Here is a 20,434-nt window from a genome sequence, read left to right on the forward strand (position 1 = left end):
AAATTTGTGCTTGAAAACAAACGGACGAAAGTCCGAAATGCGGGATTTAAGGCCTCTGGCATTCCACTGGAAGAGGAACGCTTCCTTGACTTCTTTAAGGAAGTAGTGCTGAGGAGCAGCCATGGTGCTTCTCAAGACCGGACAGTACCGGATTCAGGGCATCCAGTATTTGAAGTGCACCTCAAGCCGCCGGAGTGTGTATGACAGTCAGTAGTACTCGTAGCGTGTTCATAAGGACCCGTATCATGGTGACGACTTGTTTGTCGTCTTCTGCGCTGCTGCCAGAAGCTGAAGGATAATTCGGCGAGCGTGCTACATCTTGCTGCTCTGCTGGTTCGTCTAGCCTTGGCAACGGCGGCCACTGCTCGTATGAGGCAATGTTATTCGGGACTTTCTGTTTAGGAACCTCGTTGCTAGTATTGCTAGTTTTCTGTGGAAGTTTGTGGACTGTCAGTGGACGCGGTGCATCCTTAGCAATAGCAGTGGGTTTCCTAGATCTCCGGCGATGTGAACGCCGACGTCGCACTTTAGCGGCAGCCTCCCTATGTGACGAACCATCTCTGACCATTTGCCTCAAGACTTTAAGCTCATTTTTCACACGTGGGCAAATCTTTGAAGATGCATCATGAGAGCCTTGACAATTGGCGCACTTTTGGTTTTCTGCACGACATGCATCAGAGCTGTGCGACCCAGAGCATCGTGAGCACACGGCACCATTTGTGCAAAGAGCACTAAGGTGCCCTATCTTTTGACACTTCCGGCACTTAAGCGGCCTTGAAACAAAAGGCCGTACTACGTGTCTGAAGTGCCCGACCTTGACAGGTGACGGTAGGCTGTCTCCTTTAACTGTTAGCTTCACACAGTGCGAACTCCCCAGGCGACGGGCTTGCAACATGGCAATTCCCTCTGTCGCTGGCTTAATGAGTATATGCAGGTCAGCATCGCTAATGAAATTGTCGACATCATACACCACACCGGCCGTAGAATCACGATCGTCTTGTTTGTAGCAGCGTACGTTGACCCTATCCAGCACCTTAACGTTACTCAGAGTACCCAGAGCAGCCACGCAACCTTGACTCAAGAAGTGACGGACAGGATACAGAAACTCCTCCTGTAACTAGCGATGAAGTTAGAAACGCTTTGCAAGACACGCTCCGGGGAAAAGCGTCAGTAGAAGATGGAACAACAGTCGATTTAAAAATACATGGAGGGAATATTATACTTGAAAAGCTTGCGACCCTTTAGACTCAATGCCACACGACTTCATGTGCCGCAAAGATATTGGAAGAATGTCAGCATTATAGAATTCATAAAAGGGAGAAGGTGAAGAATTATACGCCCTGTAGCTTGTTTTCAGTATTGTATAAAATACTGACCAAGGTAATGCTCTATAGAATCAGGGCAGCACTTGATTTCAGTCAACTAGGTGAACAGGTTGGCTTTAGGAAGGGGTATTATGCAATGGATCACATCCATGTCATCAATAAGGTAACTGAGGAATCTGCGGGGTACAACCAACCTCTCTATATGGTTTCCATAGATTATGAAAAGACATATGATTCAGTAGAGATACCAGCAATCATGAAGGCATTGCGTAATCAAGGAGTACGTGAGGCGTACGTGAATATCATGGGAAATAACTACAAAGATTCCACATCTACCTTGCTTCTCCACATGAAAAGTAGAAAATTACCTGTCAAGAAAGAAGCAGACAAGCAAACACAATCTCTCCAATGCTATTCAATGCGTGCTTAGTAATATGGTATTCAAGATATTAGACTGGAAAGGCTTAGGAGTAAGGATCAAAGGGAATGTATGATGTTGATGATGGTTGTGTTGTTTTGGTGGCGATGACTGGGGAAGAGGAGGATTTATTTCCCACGCCGTCCTTGCCAGGCGAGGCTGGCAGGCAACGCAGGACTCAACGCAGGAGCTAGCAGGACTTTCGACAGGCAACGAAAGGCGAGTACTATCAGGCAAAGACTCTCGTTAGAAGAGACGACGATAAAAAGGTGCTCCCGTAATTGTCCGCCATACTTCATGTTGATAACACGCGACATCGTCTGGCATGAAATTACCGAGCTAAACACTTTCCGAAAGTGTTATCTGCTTGGGGTCATTCGTGAATTCGGAAAGGCTGTCTGGAAATGGCAGCGCCGCGCATATATAAACGGCGTTCTCGGCACATGCGTAAACGTGAGGTACAGTGATCTCACGATCATCAGGGAATTCTGCGTCATCACCTACCAACGTAAGTAAGTTAACTTTATAAACTTAGTTAGACGTGCTGATTTTACTTCAGCTCACTGGGGCAACTGCCCGCTTTTATCATGCTGAGTGGAACCATGCGTCTGGCGAGGCTTATAAATATAGTAGCCCGCGCTAAGCTGGCAGATGGTGGAGTCTGAAGACGGCATGGAAGTACAAAGTAAAAAGTACCTCGCAGCAGCGGGACTCTCGCCGCATAATCCGAGCGATTACGCTGCTTGGACGCAGGGACCGCATTATCGATCCCTCTTGGGCTTCATTAAGTTAGCAAATCTTTTTTCATTCATGTAATCATCCTTATTCACCCCCATCCCATACCCCTGTATGCCCTGAGGCATTTACCCTCGCATTAAAAAAAAGTACGAAGATATGACAAAGCTATCTGTGACAGCCTTAAAGCGTCAGAATTAGGAGTGTCAAAAATATATAGTTTAGAGAGAAGGGGTCCACATATGAAAGATGCATGTCATTCGGTTGCTAACGTTTAGGACGTGGCACGGCCTTAGTCAGAGTGAACCCAGATACAAGCGCGCAGCCGCTTTTATGGGCATAGACATCAGGGCAATATAAAGGACTCAAGAGGGTGCAAATGCGCTAGAAAAGGTAATGTAGAGTGAAAGGTGTAAATCTGAGTGTGATACAGGAGCACTGAGTACACGCATGAAAAAGCATTTACAAGTCTCACGGCTAACAACTGTATTGGCCGCACATTTCGCGATGCCTGCAAATGAAGTAACAGTATACTGAGATATCAGAAGTAACAGTAACATCTGAGCGAGGCGGTTGTTCTTGCGGCTGCACCGAGGGCACTGCCTCTTGTTTCGTGTCTGACAAAGTGGCAAACAGTGCATCTCTGGAATTAAGAAGTGCGTCAGTGTAACAAGAGGTACAGACCCACCGAGCTACGTAGCGAATGCGATGGCTGCAGCCTTGGGGAACGGTGATGCATGTATACAGCTGTTGGCAGAGTGCTGTGCCGGCGCGCTTTTTGTATGCGCGCCATGCGAAGAGTAGTTGATTTCAAATCTCAAGCGCCAGAACTGAACTAAAGAAGCAGTTTCCTTCATCTTAACAGCCTGCCTTTAGGTTAAGGTCGGCTGGTAGCAGGTGCACGAACTCGTCGTTCCCCTAACATTCGCTGAACAGGATCAACATCGGCTCAAACTTCATGTGCACGGCTTGAGAGAGCTGAAGTTTGTGCACTTCAACTTTGAAAGCGTGCTTCGATTCATTTTTGCAGCGATTATATGTATAAGCGAAGGCGCTGTGGTTATCGCGTCTTTGGTTTGGCGGCCAATCAATCAATCAATCAATCAATCAATCAATCAATCAATCAATCAATCAATCAATCAATCAATCAATCAATCAATCAATCAATCAATCAATTTTATTTACCAGAAACAAAAGGAACTGGAGGGACACCTAGCGCGGGGATCGGGTGAACGATTGTCGGCACGCTGATTTTGTCGGTGCCGTCGACACGAAAGTCCGCCGCACTACAACGCGCGCTCGTCGGTTGCGTAGTTGTCGGCCTGGTATGATAAAATGGCCTCAGCGACGCAATACGCCGAATAGTCGGCCAATCTTTGGCGTGGGAGTCTTGCCGGTCTCGTATCGACCCAGTTTTTTTTTATTGATCTGGTATAAAGAGATGTTGACGCACAATTTAAGGCGCCGGCTACCCCTTATCTCTTGAATGGTTCCATCATACAACATACAGGGTTCAAGATTATATATCAATAAACCTTTTCACACAAGCACTAGGACTCATCACAGTGTTAACGAGCACGTGAAGCCAGACACGCGCTGCCGCCAGCAGAAAGAGTGCGTCGACACTGCAAGAAGACTTCGTCAGCAACGTGCTGGTTTTGAATTGTCGCGCCAGTGTAACCTAGAGGACGTTTCGAAAAATTTGCTAGCCATCAGTGAAACGCAGCTGCTATCACGGAGTTGCAGTCGCACGCTACGCACGTTTTCGGCACGGTGAAGTATACAACGCGACACGCGACACGATCGTTTCCAGCAGTGCGCGTCCGTGCGCTTTTTATTTTTTAATTTTTTTTCTCAGGTCTTGCGAAGTCGGACTGGATTCGTAGGATCGCTATGCGCGTCTTTTCTGCGGGCTGCCTAGTTCACTATTTCCCTCCCTCCCCAAACTTAAAGCGAAGCTTTCTTTTGCCTCTTCCACCCATTTTTCCGAGTGACGGCTGCTGCTGTGTTGACGAGGAGAGAATAACTTGGGTCGCTGCGCGTGCGCCGCTAAGTATGCGCCCATTCTTGGCCAAACGTCCAGAATGGTTACGTATTACAGTCATGCCCTTAAAAGAAATTAGATGTCTGTCATACTTTTTTCTGTACATACACCTCTCATCGACATTCTGCCCTCGACAGGCAACATACAGCTCATTCGTTTTTGTGACATGGAGGGCTAACAGCTCTACTGGCGACGAGACCGTGCACGTGTCACCTATTATCGTTGATACTTCGATAACTCAAGCAAGCTTCGAGTCATTCAGATTCCGACATTGCGTTCGGTCTGCTTGTTCCCTTATCTCCCCTTCCCTGTGTAGGATTGTAGCAAAGTCGACAAAGCAAGCGATGCACTCGGACACAAAGAAGCAGGAATATGACATGCTTTTGCCCTGTTTATGCGGATCCTGTGCCGTCGTTGTCAGACTTCGCTACGTGACCTAGCGCGAGTCACGTGACGTGTCACGTGACTTAGCGGGAGAGGAAAAGAAGAGCTCAACAGGGGGAAAGGAGTTGGTGTGACCCCTTTTCCCCTGTGAGAAGGCTAGCTTATACGCGAACCTTATACGGTTGTCACACGGTGCATTTTCGGCGATCGAGCCAGATCGACATTGGATTTATCGACGATTCATTCCAACCTGCCGCGAAAGAAACACAAGTTATGCTGGGGGTTTGCGGCCAACAAACAGCGCCCAGAAATTGAAACGCGATACTAGCGCGTGGCAGCCTGATCAGTCCTCAAACCAATCCAACCAATCGTCAAAACGATTGCAGCTCCCACATCTCCAGTGGTGGGCCTAGCACCCAATATACGGAGCTTTGAACTAGTGGTGCCGCACATTCCATCCCAGCTACAACTAAGGAAAGGTCACGAGTGGTGCGCATTCCTGATGAAGAAGCTGCCTACCGCGAGCGTCAGCGAGAGTTGGCTCGTGAACGGCCTCGTCGTCGTAGGAACTATCTCGAGCTGCGCGCCAGAAATGCCAAGTTTAAACGGCAGCGCTCCTAAAGCATGCTCACCACGCGAAGCACACTAAAGCGAAAATGAGGTGAAAGAATGTCGAAACAAAAGATTTACAGCATGGACTGCGTGCGAAGTTTGACTTGTATGGTGTAACACTCGGCGTAACTAACACGGCTTCGCTGTTCGACCATCTTCACGGCCTTAAAAGGGCGGTGATTTTATTCGTTGGGTATCGTGTTAACCCCTCATTTCTTCCTATTTTTTTCGTGTACCAATGGACCGGTTGTCTGCTTTTTGTTGCTGACACCATGCCTTGACTTCCCAACGCATTCTTCTATCTATCTGTTCATTTCTGTCGCGGTGCGTGGCACTGCTGTTTCCCTGCGGCAGGCGATGGCTCCCGTACTCGCCTACTGGAACGTCAGGTCCCTGGGACAACCTATCCGCAACCTGCTCGTCTACAGGGGAGTCGAGTTCGAAGACAAACAGTACGAATTCGGGCCCCCGCCCGACTACAGCCAGTCCGCCTGGCGGAAGGAAAAGTACACGCTGAACTTCACGTTCCCTAACCTTCCGTACTACATCGACGACGACGTTAGGCTGACCCAGAGCTTGGCCATCCTCCGCTACCTGGGCAGAAAGCACGACTTGGCTGCCAGGTACGTGAACGGCGCGTCATAGAGTTGAAAAGCAAGTACAGAAAAAAAATTAAATTCTGCATAGATTGGCAAATTATCGCTATTAAAAAGCAAATTTATTTCCTTTGCATTCTTTTTAAACAGAGAATTTAGATTTCAACCACCGCTGTGGCACATTTACTGTGTTCGGCAGCTGAACAGAACATCGCCGTTTGGATTCCCCGTGTCGAAGGTCGCAGTTAGACGAGAACGGAATGCGAGGACACCTGTGCACTTGATCAGCACGTTAAAGAAGACCAGGCGGTAAAAATTAATATGGCGTGCTCCAATAGAGTTTCCTTGCGATCCCAGTTTTGCTTTGAGGTGTAAAGTGTAATAGATTACTCCACCAGTGCAGAATTAGGTGCTTACACAACTGGTGCTCGATATTTATTTTTTTCTTAGTTCCTTCTGTGTTATCTGTGCTTTCAGTTCGCTTTCCTTTTCCTCAATTATCAGCAAAAAGTGAGTCGTATTAAGGGTGGATTCAAGGTAGCATCCAACAGGGGGCCTTATGATAGCACCAAATATCTTATTTTTTCATTTGTTATACATCAGAAGAACTTCCCTTGCGAAGTGCTACTTCTCTTTCGCATTCAGCTTTCCGAAAAAAAAATATATCTAAGCCATCAACATGTCGCGCATTTCATGATTCATAGAAATGCAGTATTCGAAAACAATTAGATCAGTGGTTTTGGCGAGCCTCTTTAAGAGTGACTGTGCAAAATGAGAAGTTCTATGCAAAACTCTACATATATTATATAGTAGATTAGAAGTGTTCTCTAAACCAAGTGCAATAATCGTGATATAAATATTTATACGTCTAGTAACAGCAAAATGCGATTATTTTACTAACGTTTTGGCCGATGGCCCGGCCTTTATCGGAGAGACAGGACTGTGGAGCGGTCATACATAGGCATGGGAAAACAGGAGTGAAAAACAGCGCAGCAAGAATAAAAACAATAACAAATAACAAAAGCGGTTAAGTAATCCAATCAATACAAAGCCAAGTATGACAAGCAATCCACAAGGATATAAATGTAAAAGAATTCAGCTGTCCCGCCGTGGTTGCTTAGTGGCTATGTAGTTGGCTAACCTCCCTATCTTTCCTCCCCTTTTTCTCCCCCCTTTCTCATGGTGTTGGGCTATTGAGAAAGAGTTCGCGGGATATATAGCATCCCGGCCACGGCGGCCGTATTTCGATGGAGGCGAAATGCAGACACCCGTGTACTTAGATTTAGGTCCACGTTAAAGAATCACTGGTGGTACAGTTTATTCCGGAGTCCACCACTACGGCATGCCTCATATTCAAATTGTGGTTTTGGCACCTAAAACCCCATAACCTCTAAAACTTCAGCTGTGCGGGCGCAATGCACTGCGGCGAACAAACAAAATTACAAAGAAAAGGCATGGCAAAGGGGTGTGAAGCGGTAATACATAGGCATGGGATGTACGAGGACAATGGCATGACTAAAATGGGATGACAACATGTCAATGACGAAGATGAAATGAACGATGGAACAATAACGACGGTACAACGAAAACTAGATGACATTGACTCAGTGGCAATGATGGCATGACGATTACGACTATGGGATCACTACGACAAAATGACGAAGATGGGATAATCACGACGACATGACGACGACTGTGCGACAACGGTGACATGACGAAGAAGTAATGGTGACGACAGAATGAAGACGACGTGACGTCGACGGCATGACAACAATATGGTGTCGACGACGGTCTGACAAAGTACGACTATGGCATGGCGACAATTAGATGACAAATTTGAAACGATGACCATTGTATGACGACGACTTCATAATAAAGTTAGGACAGTAGCATGACAACGACGGCGTGACGGTGACGACAAAATGGCAATGGGATGATAAAGCAGGAAGTAAGACGACAGAATGACAACGATTACGACCCCGATGACATGAAGGCGACAGTATGACTACGAATGCATGACGACGACGGCTGTATGACCACAATACGATTACGAGGGCATGATGACGACGCTCTGACGTCTAGAGAATGACGAGGACTGCACGATTACGACGAGGTGACGACGACGCCATGATGACGAAGGAGGCCAACATGGAATTACGACGACGGCGGAATGATGACAGCGGCGTGATGACTACGGCAGAGCGAATACGGCGTAATGATGACGACTGTGTGACCCCGAAGGAGGGGTCATAGCTGAATGAAGGCGATAAAGTGACGCTTACAGAATGATGACGAAGGTGTAATTCGTGTTAGAGCTCATGTCCGTGTTAACGTGCGTCACCTACCACCTGGTGCCGCGTCGTTTTTCACTATATCCGGTGCTTGCTCGCACCATGTCCGGTACCGGCCAATCGTGCATGATAACAGCCACTAGCCGAGAAGTGAGAGGAAGCGGTAAAGAAAGGTTTGCTTTAATATTGAACTAACTTTTGATTCCGAGGTTTAATGTAGGCCTGATCGTGATTCAGCTGATGCCCATTTGCAGGTCACATCTCACCTCCAGCCCTATCTCTTTATAGATTCCATGAGCTATTAAGCGAAATTACTCCATTATACAGCTCCATTATACAGCCGGACAGGCCGTCATTGGAATATGAACCTGGCAACGTTTAACGCTAGAACGTTATCTAGTGAGGCGAGTCTAGCAGTGCTATTGGAGGAATTAGAGGGCAGTAAATGGGATATAATAGGGCTCAGTGAAGTTAGGAGGCCAAAAGAAGCATATACAGTGCTGAAAAGCGGGCACGTCCTTTGCTACCGGGGCTTAGCGGAGAGACGAGAACTCGGAGTCGGATTCCTGATTCATAAGAATATAGCTGGTAACATACATGAATTCTATAGCATTAACGAGAGGGTCGCAGGTCTTGTTGTGAAACTTAATAAGAGGTACAAAATGAAGGTTGTACAGGTCTACGCCCCTACATCCAGTCATGATGACCAGGAAGTCGAAAGCTTCTATGAAGACGTGGAATCGGCGATGGGTAAAGTCAAAACAAAATACACCATACTGATGGGCGACTTCAGTGCCAAGGTAGGCAAGAAGCAGGCTAAAGACAAGGCAGTGGGGGAATATGGCATAGGCACTAGGAATAGCAGGGGAGAGTTATTAGTAGAGTTTGCGGAACAGAATAATATGTGGATAATGAATACTTTCTTCCGCAAGCGGGATAGCCGAAAGTGGGCATGGAGGACCCCGAACGGCGAGCCTAGAAATGAAATAGACTTCATACTGTGCGCTAACCCTGGCATCATACTAGATGTGGACGTGCTCGGCAAGGTGCGCTGCAGTGACCATAGGATGGTAAGAACTCGAATTAGCCTAGACTTGAGGAAGGAACGGAAGAAACTGGTACATAAGAAGCCGATCAATGAGTTAGCGGTAAGAGGGAAAATAGAGGTATTCCAGATCAAGCTACAGAACAGGTATTCGGCTTTAACTCAGGAAGAGGACCTTAGTGTTGAAACAATGAACGACAATCTTGTGGGCATCATTAAGGAGTGGGCAATAGAAGTCGGTGGCAACTCCGTTAGGCAGGATACCAGTAAGCTATCACAGGAGACGAAACATATGATCAAGAAACGCCAATGTATGAAAGCATCTAACCCTACAGCTAGAATAGAACTGGCAGAACTTTCGGAGTTAATCAACAAGCGTAAGACAGCTGACATAAGGAAGTATAATATGGATAAAATTGAACATGCTCTCAGAAACGGAGGAGGCCTAAAAGCAGTGAAGAAGAAACTAGGAATTGGCAAGAATCAGATGTATGCGTTAAGAGACAAAGCCGACAATATCATTACTAATATGGATGAGATAGTTCAAGTGGCCGAAGAGTTCTATAGAGATTTATACAGTACCAGTGGCACCCACAATGATAATGGAAGAGAGAGTAGTCTAGAGAAATTCGAAATCCCACAGGTAACGCCGGAAGAAGTAAAGAAAGCCTTGGGAGCTATGCAAAGGGGGAAGGCAGCTGGGGAGGGTCAGGTAACAGCAGATTTGTTGAAGGATGGTGGGCAGATTGTTCCAGAGAAACTGGCCACCCTGTACGAATGATATCTTGTACACGAATCTTATGCGTTTGCAACACGCTGCATTTTCGGCGATCGAGCCAGATCGACATCGAATTTATCGACGACTGATTCCACCCTGCCGTGAAAGAAACAAATGTTATGCTGGCGGTTTGCGGCCAACGAACAGTGCCCAGCGATTGAAACGCTATACTAGGAGCCCGTGTCGGCCGGCACTTCTTGCGCCAGCAAGAATTGCCGGCAGCCACGTCAATTGTCAAACCGATCCAACGAATCATCAAAACGGTGGTCTTCCGATCTCTAGTGGTGGTCCTTGCGCCCAATATAGGGAGCTTTGGACTAGTGACTCCGCACATTCAGTCACAGCTACAACTAAGGAAAGGTCACGAGTGGTGCGTACTCCTGAGCAAGAAGATGCGTACCGCGAGCGTCAGCGAGAGTTGGCTCATCAACGGGCTCGTCGTCGTAGGGCCGACCCCGAGCTGCGCGCCAGAGATGCCCAGTTTAAATGGCTGCGCTCCTCAAGCAGGCTCATCACGCGAAGCACGCGAAAGCGAAAATGAGGTAAAAGAATGGCGAAACAAAATATTTACAACATGGACTGCTTGCGAACTATGCCTTGTATGGTGTAACACTCGGCGTAACTAACACAGCCTCGCTGTTCGAGCATCTGCACGAACTGGAAGTGGCGGAGATTTTATTCATTGATGATGTCAGCCCTTGACGGGCTATTACAGGGGTGGATTTAATATACGTAAATAAAGAAGGGCATCGGTGCTTTTGGGGTATGCACTAAATGAAGAACACAAGAATATATGAGGCAGCCCTGTCGATATAAAACATATATCATAACAATACAATTACAGAGCACATTATTGACTTATTATATCACAATATTAGTGTAGGACTTCAGGGTTGTGGGGTTCTCCTCCGTGCTCTTGGGACAAAGGAACGACAACACAGTAGTGCAAACAATCACAAGGGCATTTATTGCACCTTTCATAGATCAATGCCTGCTAGCCAAGTTGCTATCCACAAAACATGCCGATGGGCGCGCGACAAATCTAGAAGTCCGACTCACCGCGACCGGATAGCGAGCGAATGTGTTCGCCCCATGCTGGATCCCAACGCCTGGTCGTTCGCGCGTGCGGTCACGCGAACGGTGGCGCGTTCGAAGGCGGCCACGCGAGACGGTCTCGCAGAAGCATGGATCGGCGCACGCGCGACACGGCACGTCCGCCCTGCTTGCTGTCTCGACCCAAAAGCGGCAGCCTGTTCTCCCCTGCGCCCCCAAGTAACCCTGCCGTGACGCGGCGTTACCAGCGCAACACTCGCGCCATCTCTCGTACTGCGCCTCAACCACTCCGACCGCCGCGGGCGCCAGGCTACGCGAGCCGTGCGGTAAAACAACATATCAGGGGACGCGTTATGCAGGAAAAACATATCGGGGGACGCGCGAGAGTCGCGCATCACCACAGGGTATAGAATAACAGACAACATAAGAGTAAACAAGGTAATGTATTGCTTCTAAGCATTCCCTAACCAATTTTGTTACGAAAACTGAATCAGGTAAATAATTCCACCGCTGAATTGCTCTGGGAAAGAAACTACCTGAAGCAGTCATTGTGCACTGCGTAAGTGGGTATATACGTACTGTGTCTATGCCGTGATGTTTCCTGTGTCTTGATGTGGAAGTAGTGTCGTATCTTATTTTGTCATGATTATGAATTGCTAAGAACATGAATTTAAGCCTTTCATACTCGGTACGCTTTTGTAGAGATGGAAGCTCTGCAAGTGTACATAATTCGGTCGGAGAGTGAAAACGGCGGTATTTATTAAATATGAACCTAGAAGTAAGGCTCTGGACTTTCTGAAGTTTTAAACAGTTACTCTGGGTGTAGGGATCCCATCCTATTTTAGCTTATTCAATTATGGATCTTAGCAAGGTTTTGTAAGCTAAAGTTTTATTTTCAGGGGAAGCAACGTGCAGGTTACGTCTGAGACCCCACAATAAGTCGTTAGCTGTTGCACGAAGTTCATCTACCTGAAGATTCCAACGCAAGCCGGTTGTAAGTCTGAGACCTAGCTATTTACGTTGTTTAACTCGACAAAGTTCGTGACCTTTTATACTGTATGAGAAATTTAGAATATTCTGCTTTATAGAGATGGACATAAAAACCGATTCAGTTTGGTTAAGCCGCATTTTGCCAACGATCGCCCCAGCCCTTAATTTTCTGTGAGTTAAGATTAAATTCGGCCTGATCACATAGTAACACCGAGAATAACAGCGTATCACACAATAACATAAATATAACAGCAGAAACAAAACGACACAAATATGATCGACACGCAAGCTATTCTAATCGTGCTTCTAATGCATGATGAAAAAGCGCCGAAAAGCACACCACGCTACGTACCTCAATATCAGAGGATAGTGAGCTGCATAGAGATCTTCGCACTTGTCGGGGTTTTATGGTATGCAAGGTAAGCTCACACTGTGGTCGCCTATTTTTTCAGTGTGCACAAACAGAGGAGCAGTCTAATTCAGTGTATGCGCGTGCGCGCGCGCGGGTTTACACACAAGCGAAATAAACAGCTCTGTTGATGCACACTGGAGGAATAGGCGAAAACGGCTCGTGGGTGTTGTATTATGTGTGCACGGTTAGCTTATAAGGACTTAAACACAGATACGATGTCCTATGTCTGAACCGCGGCTGGCTCAAGACAAAATGGTTGCTATAACAAAATTTACGCCCTTTGGGCCGTGCCTAGTCCTCAAACAATGATTATAAGCCGCATGTATTTCTTCCGTTTCCTTTCTTTAACACCCTGCGCTCAGTGCTTTCCTTTCAAGAACGCTGTGTCACGCACATGCCGTCAGTGATCTGGAGGCACCGGATGCGCAAAGGTGTGCACACGTCACTTGTGTACGTGTGGGGCGGGAGGTCTGCGCCAACGAAGTGCATGTGTCTTCAATGCACCCACGTCTCACTCTGACACATTACAGGTGATTTATTCGCGGAAAGGTAGAGAGGTAGGGGCGAACTTACTCTAACCTGCTGCTCTGCGCTTGATGAGGCGGGCCGCGAAGTGAATGGTGAATGGGTAATCGGACGATGAAGAGAAGGAAATTTACGCGTAAAAGCCCCCCTCCCCCCCCCCCCCCCTCCCGCTTTGCGACGTCCTGAAAGACGCGTGTCCAGTCGAGTGTCTCGTACAAAAGCTAGCGCTACCATTATAATAATGGTTCTACAGTTCGCGTCAGGCGAACGAGTCAAAACAAATCCACCTCGTAAATGTCGGCTCATGGCGTGTTCAGCCGAACAAATACGGCTGCAGCTTCTGCCACCCTGGCAAAAACGGGGGAGAAGCGAAAATCACGTGGCAAACATTTCGGCCACGCTATTCAGGCAACGTTCACGATTCGGACCAATGTCGATCGCTGCGGCACCCGACTTGTGCATAGCGCCTGGTGAACGTGACACCAAAGCGAATCGAGTGCGGCATATTTGTTTGCTTGCATTTTATTTCTGAGGCATGAGTAATTTTATTTTTATTCCTGTGGCGTCAGTCCAGCTGGGTCCACTGGTGAAACGTAAAGTTTCGCATCATGCAAATAAAGAGGATTTTCGTGTATTCAAGAAAACGCGGTAAGAACTTCTGAGGTATCGATCCTTCAAGCTGTTCTTGTTGCAGCGTCTGCTTGTTCACTCTTGACGAAGCCACGGGGTGCACGTGCCCATGGAAAAGTTATATTGGGGTCATTTGAGTGCGCAAGGCCAAGAGGCTCCAATTTCTAGATCTAAAACATAACACGGACTTTGTCGAATGACGTAAATACGTTTCCAGATAAACGAAGAGAAGGCGGAAACATTCTGAACTATAGATTTATAAGCTATGCTTCTATTCTGATTGAACTTCTTTCTTCCTATGCGCATACAAGGGCAAAGTCCCGAGCCAGCGGAAGACCGAGATAATGTACGATCTCCATCTGAACTATATTATGAGCTTCTAGAAACTACAAATGTAGCGAGTACTAGAGAAAGAGACGCTGCTTACCAGATTAAGCCCGCCTATTTGGACACCAACACCATCAGTCCGATAAAAACACTCCAGCATGTGAACTGGTCTTTGTGAACAGTGTCACAAATACCCTTTGCATGTGGATTTCAGGCAGTTTCACGCATATCCGCCTGCATGCATAGTTATTTTGTAACTGCGTTCACTGCTTCTGTATACGGCACCAGAAAAGCCTCGGAAGCGGTGTGACGCTTTTCCCGACAATTCTGTCGTGTATCTGAGCCCACAACTTTTGGATGAGCGTCCTTATTGAACAGCCGTAGTCACACTGTCCTCGCTACTTTGTCTCTTTCTTACAACCAACCAGGAATGAGCTGGAGACCGCAGAACTGGACGTGATCGAGCAGCAGGCCCGGGACTTGTGCCTTAATCTGATGAATGCGGCCACGCCGAAACCGGAGGACGAGTACGGTATCTACTCCTACTCCAAGAAGCTGGGCGAGGTCCTGAAACCCTGGGACGACTTCCTAGCCTCCAGGAAGTGGACGATGGGGGAAAGGATGACGTACGTGGACTTCCTGCTCTACGAAGGGCTCGACTGGCACCGACAGTTCAAACCATGCGCTATGAAAGGGTACATGAACATCCTTGAGTATCTGAAGAGGTTCGAGCAGCTGCCCAATATCAAGGACTACTTCACTTCAAATCGCTACAAGAAATGGCCCATCCTCGGCCCCTTAAGGACGTGGGGCTTCAAGGAGACTTCCATGTGACACGCGTAGGCTGTTGTAGCTTTCTGCTTCCAAAATAAATCCTTCCAGTATATACTGCGTCAGCGTTGGCAGTTTGGCACCTCTTCAAAACGAAGAAGCCGTGTTCTAGAGTGATCACTTCGGAAAACGTCCCTTTTCGGGCCGCATTGATTGACTATTCCCATCCCCGATAATTCTCACTAGAGTGCACCAGGGCCGCACCAGTGTGTCCGTTTGTCCTCCATAAAACGCACCGGTTCATACCTACCAGCCTCGAAAAACAGGGCTGTTCATGCCCTCCGGGGTGGGTCTATTATTGAGATAGCAATTATATAGACACTCCGGGCGCATTCTTGCCGTCGCCCTCACCGTGATGTGTATAAGTTCCAAGGGGGATCAGGGTTACATTCTATATCACCACATAACATCAGTAATAATGAACAGAACAGTTCAATAACGCCTTCTGTGTATAGAAGCATGACAATAAAAGCGTTGTTAGACTTAAAACAAGAGTAGGTAATATAGCAACGATTGCTAACCAGCAAGAAAAGCGGAAACTTGCGTAAGCCCTTTATTCCGTACATGTTCCCACGCCCACTGACGAGTGATCTCGCAGCGCCAAGGTTTATTTGTCCCGCCACAGGCGCTGTTGGTGGCGTTGCGGCTGCGCACTGATTGGATTGGACAAACTTTAATGAAGGTCCTGCAGGACGCACGTCAGCGCGCAGTGGGCGTCTCCCACGCAGGCACCGACAGGGAGTACCTGGCTGCCGCTGCGCGAGCCTGCTGGACGGCCCATTGCTGGTCTTGTAGGAGCGGGCTTCGTAGGGTCTTCTCCCACTTGTCGGAGGTAGAGTCGGGCGGAGCGTTTCTGCACTCCCAGAGCACGTGTGCCAGTGTTGCCGTGACCCCGTACGAGGGGCACGCATCGTCGAGTAGACGTCCGGGTAGATGATATGTAACGTGGTGGCGTTGGGATAGGTATGTGTTTGTAACAAGCGTAGCGTTAGCGCCTGCGGCCTGTTTAGTTTGGGGTGCGGAGGCGGAAAGAGACGTCGTCCCGAGTAAAAGTGTTTAGTGATTTCATTCTATGTTACTGGGGCGTCGTTGTTCGCCTCCAACTCGTCGAGACGCGGTTGCCCGGGGGTGACTGCGCACTGATGTTCCAGTCTGGATTGCAGCGAAGTGCATGCGTGCTGGTGATGCAAGCAAGAAGTTAGGCCGAAAGGTAAAGCCTGAGCACTCGGTCAAGGCACTTGTGTAGTCGAGGTTTGTTAGGCGAAACATCTGTCGAAGGCAGAAGCCGGCGGGCTGTCGCAGAATTCCACATGAACCACCGGAACAGCGATGCTCCAGCCAAAGGACAGGAAGCCGAAAAACTACAAGAAGAGCCGTAAGTTGCGTAAGCCCTTCATCCCGTACATGCTTCCATGCCCACTGACTAATTAGAGGCCTAATGAATGAAACCGAAACTAGACTGATTTCAGAACCAGCAACTGAAGAGGGAGATGAAGCGTCAAGGCAACGGGTACGCAAGCTCTCCGAAGTAACAAAGGGCCTAATAAAGAAACGACAAAGCCTGAAAATGTCTAACTCAAGAAATCAGATAGAATACTCTGAACTGTCAAAGCTGATAAACAAGAAGAATGAAGCTGATGTTCGAAATTATAACGTCAGAAAGATTGAGGAAGCAGTAAAAAAATGGATGCTGCATGAACTCAGTGAAACGAAAACTTGGCATTGGAAAGTGGAATAAGGATAATCAGGCTAAGGTTATGGGAATTTCGATGACATAGTCAAGGCAGCAGGGACTTCTATACTAACCTTATAGTACCCAGAGCAGCCACGCAACCTTGATTGAAGAAGTGACGGACAGGATACAGAGTGAGTGAATAAACTTTTATTGGGTCCAGCAAAACGCGATAAAACGCGCACCCGGCTAATCCCACGACGGGACTTACGTATCTAGCCTGCCGGCCCGATCGCGGGCGCGCTGGACGGTCAAGATTCTCCGGCATCTCGGCATCTCCATTCTCCGGCATCTCGGAAGAAAGTACGACCTGAACACCAGGTGAGCAGAGCGGATCGTTCTCCAACGTCGTCTACCAGACTCTGCGGCAACACACCTGGTTGTGGCATCTGTGCCAAGTGAGCACGAGGTCGTGGGTTTGGTTCCCCGCTTAAACAGCTGTATTATGGTTCTTTAGGTTAACAGGGAGATTATCGTGGCAAGAGTCTTGGCCACGAGTATTGGCCAAGAGTATTGGCATTGTCGTGTTCAGTTAGGGCACTTCAGTGAGTGTCATCTGGGCAGCTCGATGCTGCACGGCAAAACAAAGCCACATTCGGAATTGATTGTAGTAGCGATCGGGTGCTGCAAAGAACAATTGGAATGATGATTAATATTTCCAAATGCTCATTTAATGGAGTTTATTTTTATAATTCAAAACACATCATAAATGGCGTGCACGGAAACACGCCTACACAATACCACCTCGTCAACTGGGCAATCTTTCTTCTCTATAGTGCTATGAGGGCGAAAAAGCCGGAAGCGCCGGCCGCTGAATGTAAGGTACAACATGGCGACATTTACGGACTGGAGAAGAGTGCTTATATCCCCCTTTTTGCTACAATGTTATCTCTGCCACGATTATTATTAGTCAAATCGTAACAGCCAGACAAACTATGACACCAAGGACAGCATAGAGGAAACTAGGTGCAGTTCTCAAATGAATTAAAGAAACGATAAATAAATGAAAATGAAAGTGGATAATTCATCAGCCATTCCACTCTGTGAAGGTAGACGAACAGCGACGCTTTTTAGCACACGACACAGAAGTGACACAGAGTTTTGAACAAAGGTACGAACACATTTATTGTCCTGATCTGTGGTCATCGTGATGATAGGTAAGCATACACATTCTCGTATCACCTCTGTTATTAAATGCGTAGGCATTTCTTTGCCTACCCAACGAGAAATTTGTCCATCGCGTAAAACAATACCCTGTTAAGAACGGGAAAAAAATCCTCTACCTGAAAGTCTAGTGATATTGAAAATGGTACCTATTGATAACTAATCTACTGGAAATATTATATCCAAGTGATGCGACATGTAAGCTTTTGCATAGAATGAAGAGATTTTGCAACAAATTCTGGAGCCGAGTTTTTGCCCATGCAGATTTGTTGACGGACACGAAACGTCCACGGAATCCTAGCCATAATCCTAGCGGTGCTTTTGCCCGCGTGATTGTAGCGGCAAACACGATTTATCAGATTTCACAGAAAACTGTTTCAGCTGTATCACCTGGCATTAAACAAAGATGCAATAGATTCCTGGACGTGTTGCGACCGCAGGAAACACTGAAGCCAATAAACTGCCGACGTAATTACAACGTGATGCGCGTAGTTCTTCTCCTGTCGCAGTAAGTTAATTAACGAGGACTGATGTTAAAATTAAAACTAAACCGTGCAAGCCTGTAACCCAAAATATTCAAATTAATTCCCCATCTATCAAAAGATACATGTTTGTGATAGCCGTTACATAGACTAGTTAGTCCATCGTCTCATGTTAGAAGTAGAGTAAACAAGTATCTTTTGTATCGAATGAGTAGTCTACGCCTTTTGACGCATGCGATCATTCACGGGAGAACTCAGAACACGTTATCGTAATCTGTTTTAACTTTTAACAGCATATAGGCATGCTTTCACGTCAGCAGCGAGTCACCTTCATGATCGCTCTTTCCGTGTAGAAAATTTACTTAGGCCATGGAGTAACGCTTCAACACCGCGATCTGCCCTAAGTGTCATCATGATCTTCTTTTAAGGAAAGTAATATTGTTTCTCTGTATTAGCACTGAGCTAGCTTGTTTACTTTATTTTGTGTGTGTTGATGGATAGACTTTATTGGTTGGCGCACGTCTAGAATCGTAGAAAATGCGGGAAGTGCCGCTTTGTTCCTGTTTTCTTTTCTATATTGACTGCTTAAGCACCTTGACTAAAAGTGCTTTATTTACAGAATGTTTTCATACCACCTGATTTTATCATCCTTTGATCGATCAACAATTGAGTGCTTGTAGAAAAGACGACGATGAGAAAGTTGCCACCACTTCCAAATTCATCCAAACAAATCACGTAACCATCGAAAGCACAAAACTGTTCTTTTTTGTTTGTTGAGCCGAACGTAGCTGGAACAAAGCTTGAGAAAACATGAACCTTCCGTTGTTTTTTTTTAGTTATTGCAGTTTTCGCTCACTCATACAATTAATGTTGTCGAGGCTATACACCCTTCGAGGGACCTTGATGGAGTGAAATGGCTTCAGCCGAAACGGCTCACTGTAAATTTCGCTCTGCAGCAACTGTCTCTATAATAGTCGTCGTCTGATAGCCTCTGAAAGGCATTGAGACCGAGCGGCTGGCAGCCGCGCGCTGTGACACTAAATATGCCCCTCTGTATTGATGGTTTGATAGTGGGTGGCCTTACCTAGCGTAATTTCCATTGTTTCCTCCATCAAATATGCAGCAACAGCCTCGAAGCCACGGAACTCGACGTTCTCGAGCAGCAAGCTCAGGACCTGTGCCTCGTCCTCGCCTACGAGGCAGTTCCAATGCCTCGGTACAGAGAAGGGCTCAAGTCATACGCCGAGAACGTCAAGGACATGCTCGAGCCTTGGGCCAAGCACCTGGCTGGGCTGAAGTGGGTGCTCGGAGATAGGCTCACCTATGTGGACTTCCTGCTGTACGAGGGGCTCGACTGGCACCGAGTGTTCAAACCGGACGCCGTGCAGCAATACCCGGAGATCGTCCAGTACCCCGAAAGATTTGAACAGCTATCGAACCTCAAAGAATACTTTGCTTCGGACGAGTACAAGGAATGGCCCATTATGGGGCCACTCCGGTCGGGGGATTACAACAGAGGTACCTGCGTTTCAGAGTGAACCAGTTTAGTCCGCAGATTTTTTTTCTTTTTTACATGGGCCCACTATTCTACACACGTAACATTTTCATTCTTGGTACCCGCCGCGGTAGCTTAGCAGTATGGTGTTGCGCTGCTAAGCACGAGGTCGCGGGATCAGATTCCGGCCGCGACGGCCGCATTTCGATGGGAGCGAAATGCAAAAAGCCCGTGTACCGTGCATTGGGGGCACATTGGGGGCAATAATGTTTACCTGGTGGTAAACATTACTCCGGAGTCCCCTTATACGGCGTACCTCATATTCAAATCATGGTTATTGCACACAAAACCTCAGAATTCATTTATTCATGGCGCCCAGTATATATATATATATATATATATATATTTATGCTATAGCGCGCATTGCGGTCATTTTATATGCGCTGTCTGTGCTCTACGAATGCAGCGAGTTCTTTGGGAGAGCACCACAAATTCTGTAAAAGAAAGGCACTCGAAATAAAAGCACCCACCCAAGAGGCTGCCTGCAATATTTCCTTCCTTCGGA

The 20,434-nt window shown here is 47.2% G+C and overlaps 2 protein-coding genes across 2 annotated transcripts; both read left to right on the top strand.

Moving 5' to 3' along the window:
* The first annotated feature begins 2,210 nt into the window (after nt 1–2,210).
* LOC126544886 (glutathione S-transferase Mu 1-like) lies at nt 2,211–15,051 on the top strand. Its single transcript, XM_050192417.3, has 3 exons — nt 2,211–2,251; nt 5,873–6,141; nt 14,594–15,051. Exons 2-3 carry the CDS (start codon nt 5,876–5,878, stop codon nt 14,997–14,999), a joined length of 672 nt encoding a protein of 223 aa, XP_050048374.2. The 5' UTR covers nt 2,211–2,251; nt 5,873–5,875; the 3' UTR covers nt 15,000–15,051.
* A 1,274-nt stretch (nt 15,052–16,325) lies between these two features.
* On the top strand, nt 16,326–20,212 carry LOC126544764 (glutathione S-transferase-like). The gene is made up of 3 exons (XM_072286846.1): nt 16,326–16,371; nt 17,050–17,126; nt 19,463–20,212. Exons 1-3 carry the CDS (start codon nt 16,326–16,328, stop codon nt 19,910–19,912), a joined length of 573 nt encoding a protein of 190 aa, XP_072142947.1. The 3' UTR covers nt 19,913–20,212.
* The last annotated feature ends 222 nt before the right edge of the window (nt 20,213–20,434 follow it).

This window comes from Dermacentor andersoni, chromosome 3, assembly GCF_023375885.2.
Source record: "Dermacentor andersoni chromosome 3, qqDerAnde1_hic_scaffold, whole genome shotgun sequence".
Taxonomy (NCBI): domain Eukaryota; kingdom Metazoa; phylum Arthropoda; class Arachnida; order Ixodida; family Ixodidae; genus Dermacentor; species Dermacentor andersoni.